General features: G+C 36.2%; 1 protein-coding gene across 6 annotated transcripts; it reads left to right on the forward strand.

The window, feature by feature from the left end:
• Positions 1-733: 733 nt before the first annotated feature.
• zgc:153990 lies at positions 734-9,042 on the forward strand. Of its 6 annotated transcripts, none has more exons than XR_012406088.1 (5): positions 748-1,262; positions 2,255-2,422; positions 3,951-4,421; positions 7,179-8,390; positions 8,608-9,042. XR_012406088.1 is itself a non-coding variant. In NM_001077271.1 (4 exons), exons 2-4 carry the CDS (start codon positions 2,293-2,295, stop codon positions 7,619-7,621), a joined length of 1,044 nt encoding a protein of 347 aa, NP_001070739.1. In that variant the 5' UTR covers positions 734-817; positions 2,255-2,292; the 3' UTR covers positions 7,622-9,042. The 6 variants fall into 6 exon arrangements, 2 of the variants coding, with proteins under 2 accessions (NP_001070739.1, XP_073807152.1); XR_012406087.1 differs by having other exon boundaries at positions 7,179-8,350; positions 8,629-9,042; XR_012406086.1 differs by having other exon boundaries at positions 748-817.
• Positions 9,043-11,354: the final 2,312 nt, after the last annotated feature.

Genomic DNA, 11,354 nt, shown 5'->3' on the forward strand with positions numbered 1-11,354 from the left:
TTTAATTTTTTAATTTTGTTTTAAAAACTAAATCTGCCTAATTTGACAGCTGGACTGCTCTATGATGGAAGGTGGGGGACACATTTGCGCAGAAGTAATAAAAATTAAACATTTGTCTAGACCCTCGTCATACAAAATATGATGGAAAATTATGTTCTACTTAATTTATAGCTATAATTTATACTTCTAGGTATTTATCTGGGGCCCTCCAGATTTGCTGGGGCCCTAAGCGGCTGCTTACCTTGCTTATTTGTTTAATTTCGCCCCTGTGTACAGGACATACAGAGAATTGTAGTTGTGTTACTCTCAGACCCAAGGTGCCTAACATATAATTTTAATACAAAAAGGAGAATTTTAAAAATAATTTTTACAATAAATACAATTACACATATAATCTAAAATAATATTAGTAATAATATTTTTAAACAATACAGTTGTACCTAAGTGCATGTGGTTCACCATGGATGTATAGTTTAAACAGTAATATTTTGTCTTTGTTTCAATATCAAATATATCTGCCATACATGCCAACTGTAATTGCTATAAATAAAATCAATAAACGTATTCGCAAAAACGCGAAGATTAGAGCTAATGAGCCCCTACCGTCATCTTTGGTAAAGCGTGTGTGTGCTGAAACTGTAGTGGTAAAGCGAGCACCAGCGCCACTCATACTGTAGCGGCAGCACATGATAACTACACCCACCATCTACGCCACGGAAAACAGAAGAACACGTGCGCATGCGCTGCGCATACTCTGCTTTCTACGAAGTTTCTGGGGCGCAACGCAAAATATTGATTACATTTTGAGCAATCTGAGGTATTTATTTCACGCTTTAACCTCTCAAAGTACCTAATTGTGCCTGCGGCTTTTTAAGAGTTTGTTAACTGTTCCGTAAAGTGACTATAATCACCCGTATCGTGTGAAATAGCAAGCTAGCTTAAATAGCTAGACAGTAGTGTAGGTTGTAGGAAAATGAGGGCGAAATGTCCTTCCGCATTCGAGCGGTTTGGTTTGTTGCGATAAAAAATAACGTTGTATATTTTGTGTGGAGAAGCGTAGGTTATCTTAGCCGAACTACAATTGTGCTGTGCTTGGGGATGTTTGTTTGTGGTTTAATTCAGTTGTTTCATCGCGACGGCGTTTCCTCGCGGCACAAAGAGAGATCTCGTGACCGTGAATCCGCCGTATGCAGTTCAGCTCGGCGGAGACCAGTGAGAGAATGAATGAAGAGACGGTGGTGGTTTAGCTGATCATTCTTCCGGTACATCGAAGTTGGAAATCAATTGAGTTTTAATCTGAGCTGTTGATGTGGAATATTTCACACGCAATGAGACGCTGATGACTAACGTTAACTTTAATGCGCGCTCATCTTTTACAGAGATACAAGTCTAACGTTATTCACTTCAACTTGATTAAAGTTAGAGATTTTTAAACACTCGCTAATTTTTGAAACATGTCGCACCATTGCCTGGCATTTCCTTTAAAAATGACAATATTTCCAAATTGAGATTAAGAGATGATTACAAGAAGCATGAACATAAACAATTTATCAGAAAAAAGGAATTATTCCTAAAACCATGACATCTGTCTTCAAAACGTAGGGCAGCACTTAATGTTAGATTAACACATAAGTTTTGAAATTAAGATAAAAGCATGCATCTTTTAAAGAAACATGTTTCCTTAAGGTGTCTGATATGTTCAATTTGTTCATGTATGCATCTATATTCGTATATATTTAAACATTTTAAGGTATATTTTTAGGTTTTGAAATAACCTATAATAAATTGTCACATAAGAATATCAACATTGTGTATAAGACAATATGTGTATAAGTATAAGTAATCCTGTATTATTTTTTTTAGCTTTGTGCAATATAAATATAAATGAATAAAATGAACAAAAATATAAATAAACAAATAATTAAATTAATAAAAATAAAATAAAACACTTAATTTTCTGAGAGTTATGACGGTAGCTTTTATTCATGTAAAGGATTGCTCCATTTTTGTAAATAATTATTTTGTTTGTTTCTGATGGTGTTAACTCAGATTGAGTGTTACTAAAGTACACATTTAACGAGAAAATGTAAGATATTGCACACAAACCTCTGTTTAAACAGAATATTTAAGTTCTTAAACATTGATGCAGTTCAGTTTATTAAATTAAAACTAAGTGACAGGGTTTGAAATCTGCTAGTGATTCAGATCAACCAGTTGTTTAATAAGTTAATTGTCATTCCTGCACTGTCCACAGACTCCCCCTAGCTGCTGAGAGAGTGATCTGCTGTGAAGATGTCTGTGTCCTCGCTCTACCTCAAACAAGACAACATGGTGCGCTTCAAGAGGAGAAAAGCACGTTTCTCCTTCAGTGAAGTGCACATCCTGCTGGACGAAGTGCGGAAGAACCGACACATTGTTGTGGGTGAGTTTCACCTGCGTTCAATAATATTCAGCTGCAGACCCACACATTTTTCAGCACATAAAATCCAATCAATAAACAATAAATGGTTACGACGGATGTCATTGTTATTAACGTCTTCTCAGACCTTGTCATAAAAAAAAAAAAATATATATATATATATATATTTCACAAATATGACGATTGAGACAGGGAAACAGGGTTCGCTATTTAACTTAATATACTCAACGTTTTTCTATCAGTCATTATTTATCTGACAGAGTCAATATAGCAAATAACTAATTAGAACTAATTACAACTTTTTTATTACGATTTTCCCATTCTAAATACTATAGTAATTTATAGTAAGTAATGTATTGTATTTGAACTATAAAGTACTGGTAATTTGTAGTAATTATAGTTGCAGCAAATATCGTATTACAAACAAATTATCGTTAATAATATTAATAATAATAAAAAGATATATAAAATCCTATATAAATACAATACATTAAAATATATATTTATATATATATTACTAACAGTTGCTACAGTTTAGTAAAAGATAAAGTAGTTTATCTGTTTATAACTGTAATACAAGCATGCAAATCTCTTTGCTTGCGTGCCGATTTCCTCTGTTCGTGCACAAAATTTTTAGCAAGGTCCCTCAATTATATGCTGCTCAAGTGCAAATTTTTCTTGTGTGCTCGCAAACAAACACTGCTGAAGTGAGATTTAGTGCGTTTATGTAAAAAGTATGTCTCTAACATTTATTAAATTTGCTAGGAATATTTACAAATGTCTCCAATAGACCTACAGAGTGGCATTGATGCGTCCTGAAGTAAAGTGAAACGGCTATAAACTCCAGTAAGATTAAGTCATTGTATGCAGAACCATAGACTTTTATCTATAGAGTTTAATTATGGAAACTGTGTTTATCATACCTCAAAGCAACGTCGTGTTTGCTTGCCTCATGCATCGCACAGGCCAGGCAGTCAGTCAGCCAGCATGTCACCTTAAAGGATTAAACAAATAACGCACAGCATTACTTTGGGTACAGAAAAGTCCATGCTGTTATAATTCACTGACTTTTTATTACGTTTTGGTGTGATTATAACCCGCTATTAAAAAAAACAACTACTAAATGTTTTACATGAAATGCGGTAATGTAGCTGTGGCGGGATGAATCATTGTGTGGCGCCCCGCCATGGAAGAATAATGTAGCAGAAACCTTGAACTATAGTAATTCATGTTAATATGACACATTATTGTTTATTTTTTATATTTTACTACAAAACAGTTTTAACTTAGTCTGAAAACATTAAGATCCTGAATTAGTTTATTACACTTAATCCTGCAATTGGTCTATTGGTCTAAAAAATGTTTAATCTCAGTCCTGAAAAATGTCACCTTAAGCTTGCTTTAACACACCGTCTAGAAGTTTCTGTTTTGCTCAGCAAGACCTTGATTGACTAATTCAGTTAAAATCCCCTACTATTAACAAACACCAGAATAAAATCTTCAAATAACACTCTTCTGTGTTTTTGCGCAGGTAAGTTTAACGCCGGCATTCCCTCTGACGTGAAGCGCAGGAAATGGGCCGAGATCACAGCACGTGTGAATGAGATCGGAGAGTGCGACAGAGAAATAATGGAGGTCATCAAGAAATGGTCTGACCTTAAATGTGACACGAAGCGCAAACTTGCTGCCCAGCAGACAGGTACGATGGTGTCTCAGCGACTGGCACGGTCCAATATTGAACTGTCCCCCATGGAAGTCATTGTGGAGTCCATCCTGGAACTGGACAAGAAACCGTGGGAAGCGACACAGCGGTCCAGATCTCGCAGTCACGATGATCAGGAGCCCGTGTGTGAGGATGAGGAAGAGGAGGATGGTGGTTTTGTGGGAATGGGGTCCGTCAACAGTTCTCCAGGCAGAGGAATGGAGGTGGGAGGAATGCCTGCTACTACAAGCGGAGCCGGGGGTCCAAGCGAGATGCAGTTTGATGGTGCTAAACCTGGAGGTAAACACACTAAAAACACTTAAGGGGTTAGTTTATCCATAAATGAAGATTTACTCACTATTTGCTCTCCATCAAGTGGTTCCAAACCTTCATGAGTTTCTTTCATCTGTCGAACACCAAAGAAGACATTTTGAAGAATGCTGATCACCTGTAACCAGTGACATCCATAGTAGGAAAAAAACAAGGCTATGGAAGTCAGTGGTTACAGGTTTTTAGCTTACTTTAATGTATTTTTCCTTGGGTTCAAAAGAAACATTTTGTTTTTGTTTGAAGCAAGTAAAGCGTGAGTAAAGCATAGCAGAATTTTCATTTTTGGATGAGCTATACCTTTAATGATGACTACAGTACATCTAATGTGTATAATTCTGTTATTTACTCACACTTATTTTATTTATTGTCAAGAGCAGAGCTGTATGTGGTAGCTTTGTTGACATTTATGACAATGTAAGTTTTTATTTTTATGTTTTTTTAATCATACAGGTTCAGTAATGTTACAGTAACCCTGTAAGTGCCTATAAGACCTGTAAGATTTTCACTCATGGAAGTGGACCACATTGAACACATGGACACCTAAAACTCTTAACACTTCAAACATTTCAGTAAAGGATAATGCACATTATAATACATAATGAATATATTCAGTTATTCATTCACTCATTCATTTTCCTTTAACTTAGTCCCTTATTCATCAGGGGTCGCCACAGCGGAAAGAACCGCCAACTTATCCAGCATAGGTTTACACAGCAGATGCCCTTCCAGTCGCAACCCACCACAAGGAAACACCACACACACTTTCATTCACATTCATACACCACGGCCAATTTCCTCATTTTCTTTTTGGCTTCGTCTCTTTATTAGTCAGGTGTCATCACAGCAGAATGAACCGCCAACTTACACAGCATGTCCTTTATGCAGCGAATGCCCTTCCAGCCACAACCCAACACTGGGAAACACCCATACACACTCATAGACACACTTAATACACAATTAATTTAGTTTATTCAACTTACCTATAGCACATGTCTTTGGACAGTGGGGGAAACCAGAGCATTCGGAGGAAACCTACGCCAACATAGGGAGAACATGTAAACTCCACACAGAAACTCCAACTGACCTGTCCGGGTCTCGAACCAGCTACCTTCTTGCTATGTTGCCTTATATTTAGTTATGATCAAGATGATTCAAAGTACCTGTATTAGCCAGTGTTCTTAGTTTCAGTGCTTGTTATCTGGGAATAAAATGATTGACAACATATAAAAAACATGCTTCATGACACGATAACCAATGAGGTTCATTCTTGCGTGTCTCACAACACAAACCAATAAGGTTTGTTCTCAGGCAGCAAGCAGTGTGGCTGAGCTTCTGTTCATAATCACTGATTAGGATCTAGATCAGAGGTTCCTAAAATTTTTCATAGGAAGAGAGTGGTATCGAGAGCTGTGGGCCAGATATTAAATATACCCAACTATTCTATATTAAAGTTGCCATGGGTAATTTCATAATTTATACATAACACATAAAATTTCACTTTGACTCCTATTAACTAATGCAGTAGAACTTTTTAAGTTATAACGTATTGCAACAAAAACATAAACGATCACATTCATAACAGTGTAGTTTAATGCTGAATACACTAGTCGAGCAGAATCTACCTTTGCCTTGATTTGCTCACCCAAGTCTCCCCATTGTTCTCTGTCTGTTGGGTGACAGTATGTACATAATAAACCAAATTACAGCATTTAAATTAAAACATTTATCTTCAGTTTGCTTTTTTGGTGCTTAAAAATAAAACACAAATAAAGGGCTCTTTTAATGACCTAGGTTATTACAGTTAAACAGACCATCTGGAGAGCGAGGATAAAGGATGAGCCTCCGCCAATTAGTCTTTACTTTCACCTTCTCTTTCTCTCTTTCGTGAATAAGTAAATGGTGTTGAACACTCCACTGAAGACGTATTTAATTATGTTTGTTAAACACAAATATTTGTTTCAAAACTATTTATAAATTTCCTTCTAATTTCCAGCAAACTAATAAATGAAGAATAATAATGAAGTGTTGTCAAAAAACTGACTTATAATCACGCACATGTCTTATGCCCCATATGGTTCAAAACCTGACAGGTTGACTTTATTGCGGCATGTGTACTTGAAATGACAATCTCTAAACCATCCCCATCATTCTCCCTCTCTTCTCAGATTGGTTGGGCCATGGTAATCTTTGATTTGGCCAAGGAGCCCTAGTTTGGGCATCTCTGTTCTAGATGAAGAGACTTTCAGCGGAGAGACAGAAAGTTAAATGAACTTCATTTGTGTTTCAAAGATGAATAAAAACCTTATGGGTTTGCAGCCATGGGAGTAACTGATTGATGACAGAAATTTAATTGCTTGATGAATTAACCCGTTATAAATGACCACTTCATTTGACTTTGTAGTGTGGAATTGTACACGTTACCAAAAATTAATTTAGTTTTATACTCTGATCTAAAAAACAAATCAACAGCTTTTCAAAGCCACTCTGCCAGTCCAATTGTGGGATCAGTATGTTTATTTTAAATGATGTCTATAAAAATTCTGCTCACTAAGGCCATTTGTGATAAAATAAAAAACCTTGTAATATAAAAAAACATTTTAACAGATTTTAATCTTAACTGAATTTAAGTTTTAATTCCTTTTTTAATCTTTAAATGCATCTCTCTAGGCATATAATTATATAAATGTACTACTGTTTTAAAATTAAGTTTTGCTTCTTTGATTCCAGATCGCGAATCCCACATTGACTCAGACGAAGACAACCGTGACCTCTTCCCATCATCCTCTATGGCGTCTGTCAGTAACTCTTACTCCGAGGAGGATGGAGGAGCATCCCGAGGCAGTGCAGGTCATGTCTCCTCCACAGCCACCGCTTCTACTAAAAGACCCTCATCGTTCCCTGGCGTGGAGCCAGACAGTTCCCGTGAGCAGCTAGCGCACAACGCTAACCTTAGCGTGCAGGAGCAGCATGCCACTAATGCTCTTCTGTCCACAGTCTCGCGCTCCCTGGAGCTTCTTGCAGAGTCCATGCATCAGCTCACGGAGACCCAGCAGGAGTTTGCGCGTGAATCTCTACAGCTACAGAGGGATACTGTTCGGGTTTTGCAGGAGTTTGCCTCAGGAGCGATAACAATACTACAAGAGAAAGTCAACGGCAAACCTGCGTTGTGATGTAAGATTTGTTTATGACAAACAAACGAAGACCAACAAGCTTCACAGATTGTGACCCGTTGTTGAAACTGCATATAGATGACCAATATTGTGTGATTTGTGTGAAAAGTCCAAATACTGAGATTCTGTGCGAGGACAAAAGCGCTTTTGTAAGTTTTCAAAACTATGAAGACACTCTTTTTACCTACTCCTGGTTTATTAATAGAACACGAAATAGTGTTTTTGTTTATAGTGGAGTGCACAAATATAGTGTGAGCACTCCAAAATTGTTAGTTGAATCTGTTCAAAGGGATTTTGGTGGTGATATGGTCTTCCTAAGCATAATACCTTTTTTCCCTCCTTATTCACAATGTTCTCACATAGTAAGCATTAAGAGTTAACAAAATTTAGACTCAGAGGGCCAATTTAAAACAAATTGTATATTTAGGAGTGACATTGACATTGTAATTGTGGCTAATTTAATCATCTGAATGCTGCTTGAAGAAGTGTTTTTTTCCTCGATCACATATTTATGTTTATTACCAGCCTTTGATTGACACTTCAGTGAAATCATGTGATTTTAATAAAGGGGCAGTTCACCCTAAAATAAAAATTACCGCACCGTTTACTCACAATCAGGGTCGCCTGGTGATTTCCAAAAATCTACTTATTATTATTAGGCCATAAGAATTACCATATTTTATCCATAACCAACTGAAGAGAAAAAGACAGTCATTTATAGTTACTATAGTAGCTTATTTACTTGTTCTATTGGATTGCGACCCCTGGGGTAAATACATTATATTAAAGACAGCAATAGCGTCAGATGCAGCAGATTGATTTTATAACACCAGGTTAAACTTTCTGGCCCATTTACAGCACTGACTTAAATAAAAAAAATTAAACAAAGAATAGACTTTGGTCTATTGGTGTGTGTGTGTGTGCGCGCCATTACATGCAAGTTTTCTGTATTTATAACCACCTCAGAGGATATTGGGGGTCGCGAGTCACTGGCATTGTAATTTTAGGGGTCGTGTGCTGAAAAGTTTGGGAACCCCTGATCTAAACTACACAGTGTAAAAACGGTTTGAGGCATGCAAATTAAATCTATCATATTTTATCTAAAAGGACATTTTTTCCTTAGAAACTTTTCTGTTTTGCTTTGAACATGAAGTGGGGCAAATGGACATCTCCAGGAACTAAATCTGACTGTTGAAACGGTCAATGCCGTCTTTTAGTCGCTAGAGGGCAGTGTGTGTGTGTTTTCATTTACTCAATAACTGTAGTGCTCAAACGATTATTTTACTGCATGGGTTTCTTCAAAATCATCGTCGTTTTTCCCCTAGCACTATGAGATTCATGTGTGTGAGAGGATGTTGTCTTCTGAATTAAATTGGCTCCTTACCTGAGCTAGATAATTCAATAAATTATATTCAAACATTTAGCATGATGTTGTTTTTGCCTTTATTGTTTACACTTATACATTTTAGTGTCTGTACATCAAGTTTCCCACTTTTTTAGGTTTTGGGCTGGAGTGAAGGATGAGTGATCAGGGCTCAAGTATTGTTCTCCACTCTCCAGGGTTCAAGAGCTCTGCTTAAACAGCTGCCGGTGTGTGTGTGTGTGTGTGTGTGTGTGTGTGTTTATGTGTTGATGTAGAGCTGTGGTTGGGGAATGCTGTGTGTGTGCGTAAGACGGCAGCTGGTAGCCCTATTGTGTGATTTAGGGACCTCTGTTGAAAAGAAGTACTGTATTGTGTGTGTGTGTGTGTGTGTGTGTGTGTGTGTGTGTCTGTCTGTGAATATGTCTGTATATTGTATCAGTCATTTATCATAAAAGCCATCACTGACAGGACAACTCACCAGATGCACAATAATGGCTTTTTTATACTTTGGGTCAGGTTATACATGTTGGTTCTTTAAAAGCTGGTTTAGTTTTCGGTTATTTTAGACAATTAAATAACTAGTAGTAAAACGAGTGCATTTTAAAGAGATAGTTCCCTCAAAAATTAAACTTCACTGTTTACTCGGCATCAATTAATCAGATTTTTTTCCTGTTGAACTTGAAGATATTTTAGAGAAAATAGGAAACCTTTAGTCACCAATGTAAATAATAAGAAAACAAAAATTAGACAAGTCAATGGTTACAGGTTTTCAGCATTCTTCAAAATATCTTCTTTTGTGTTCAACAGTGTAAAGAAACTCAAACAGCTTTGTGACGAACCCGATGTGGATAAGTAAATCAATATTCAGTTTTGAGGGAACTCTTCTTTTAGGAATGAAAAAACCCGGTCAGTTGTTCTTTTGTTTATTTGTGTAGTTTTCTAAAACCAAACAAAAGTATTTTCCTTTTTGTAAAGTTCCAGAAGGACACACAGATTTGATATATTTATACAGCCTCAATAATAAAGGTTCCTTATTTATTAATATTTGTTTGATAAAAAAAAACCACACATAACATCCAAAGAATATTTTCATACCACAAAATAGTCTTTAAGGTGTCAAGGTGGCTCAGTGGTCAGCACTGTCGCCTCACAGCATGAAAGTTGCTGGTTCGAGTGCAGACTGGGTTAGTTGGCATTTCTGTGTGGAGTTTGCATGTTCTTCCTGAGTTGGTGTGGGTTTCCTCCAGGTGCTCGGGTTTCCCCCACAAATCCAAACATGTGCTGTGTGAATTGAGTAAACTGTATTCGCTGTAGTGTATCAGAGTGCATGTGAGAGTGTATGGGTGTTTCCCAGTAATGGGTTGCAGCTGGTATTCCACTGTGATGACCCCTGAAGAATAAAGCGACTAAGCTGAAGAAAATTAATATATGAATGAAATAGTCTTTATGGGGAAAAACAGACTATCCGCAGCGACCTAAAAAGTCTTAAAATGTCCTAAATGTCCAAAATGATATTTTAGGCCTTAAAAAGTTTTAAATCTACTGAGATATTGTGCTGTAGGTCTTAAATATTTTTTAACAGGTTTTAATTTTACTTTGTTGATAGCTATCCCATACAATCACCAACAATCCATCTCTTTAACACTTTTTGAAAAATAGCATTTAATTACTGTCCTTACATTAACATTTGCTTAAAAGTTCTCCATTTATTTACTGTTGAGGATACTGGCCAGACCTACATTTTTTATTATTAAATTATTATTTTTGTAGACTTAAATAATTGACCACTATGTTTTGTTTGAGAATGGATGTATTTGAAAATTATATATATATATAAATAGTGGTTTTGATAGGGCAAGTGAAAATCTTTTCTAACTGTGATATTCGAAAAAAATCCTTGGCATTTAGCCCTGTATAAGTCTGACGTTTCATTCATAATAGTCTGAAAAATTTATTTAAAACTTTTACATTTAACTTGGTTAAACTGGCAGAAAGTGAAAAAATTGTTTGTTTGTTTTTATAAATTTTTTAATTATTATTTTTTTTTATTAAACAAAATTGACTCACCCTCAAGAAACCATTAAGCTTTTTCATTCAGAAACCTCATGTGCATATTAAAGAAATAGTTCACCCAAAAATAAACTTTCTGTCATCATTTACTCATCCTTCACTTGTTCCAAACCTGACTTTCTGTCTTCTGTTGAACACGAAAGTAGATATTTTGAAGAAAGTTGAAAGCATGTAACCATTGACTTCCATATATTTGTTTTCCTTCAATGGAAGTCAATGGTTACAGGTTTCAGAGTTCTTTCAAATGTCTACTTTTGTGTTCAGCAGAAGAAAGAAAGTCATGCTTGGAACAAGTGAAGG

This window comes from Danio rerio, chromosome 5 (genome assembly GCF_049306965.1).
Source record: "Danio rerio strain Tuebingen ecotype United States chromosome 5, GRCz12tu, whole genome shotgun sequence".
NCBI lineage: Eukaryota > Metazoa > Chordata > Actinopteri > Cypriniformes > Danionidae > Danio > Danio rerio.

What these genes read in the sequence shown, in the direction of transcription:
- zgc:153990 (NM_001077271.1), top strand. Translation starts at nt 2,293, where the DNA reads ATGTCTGTGTCCTCGCTCTACCTCAAACAAGACAACATGGTGCGCTTC. An exon ending in GAACCGACACATTGTTGTGG is followed by an intron (nt 2,423 to 3,950) that starts GTGAGTTTCACC and finishes GTTTTTGCGCAG; the next exon opens with GTAAGTTTAACGCCGGCATT. An exon ending in TGATGGTGCTAAACCTGGAG is followed by an intron (nt 4,422 to 7,178) that starts GTAAACACACTA and finishes CTTTGATTCCAG; the next exon opens with ATCGCGAATCCCACATTGAC.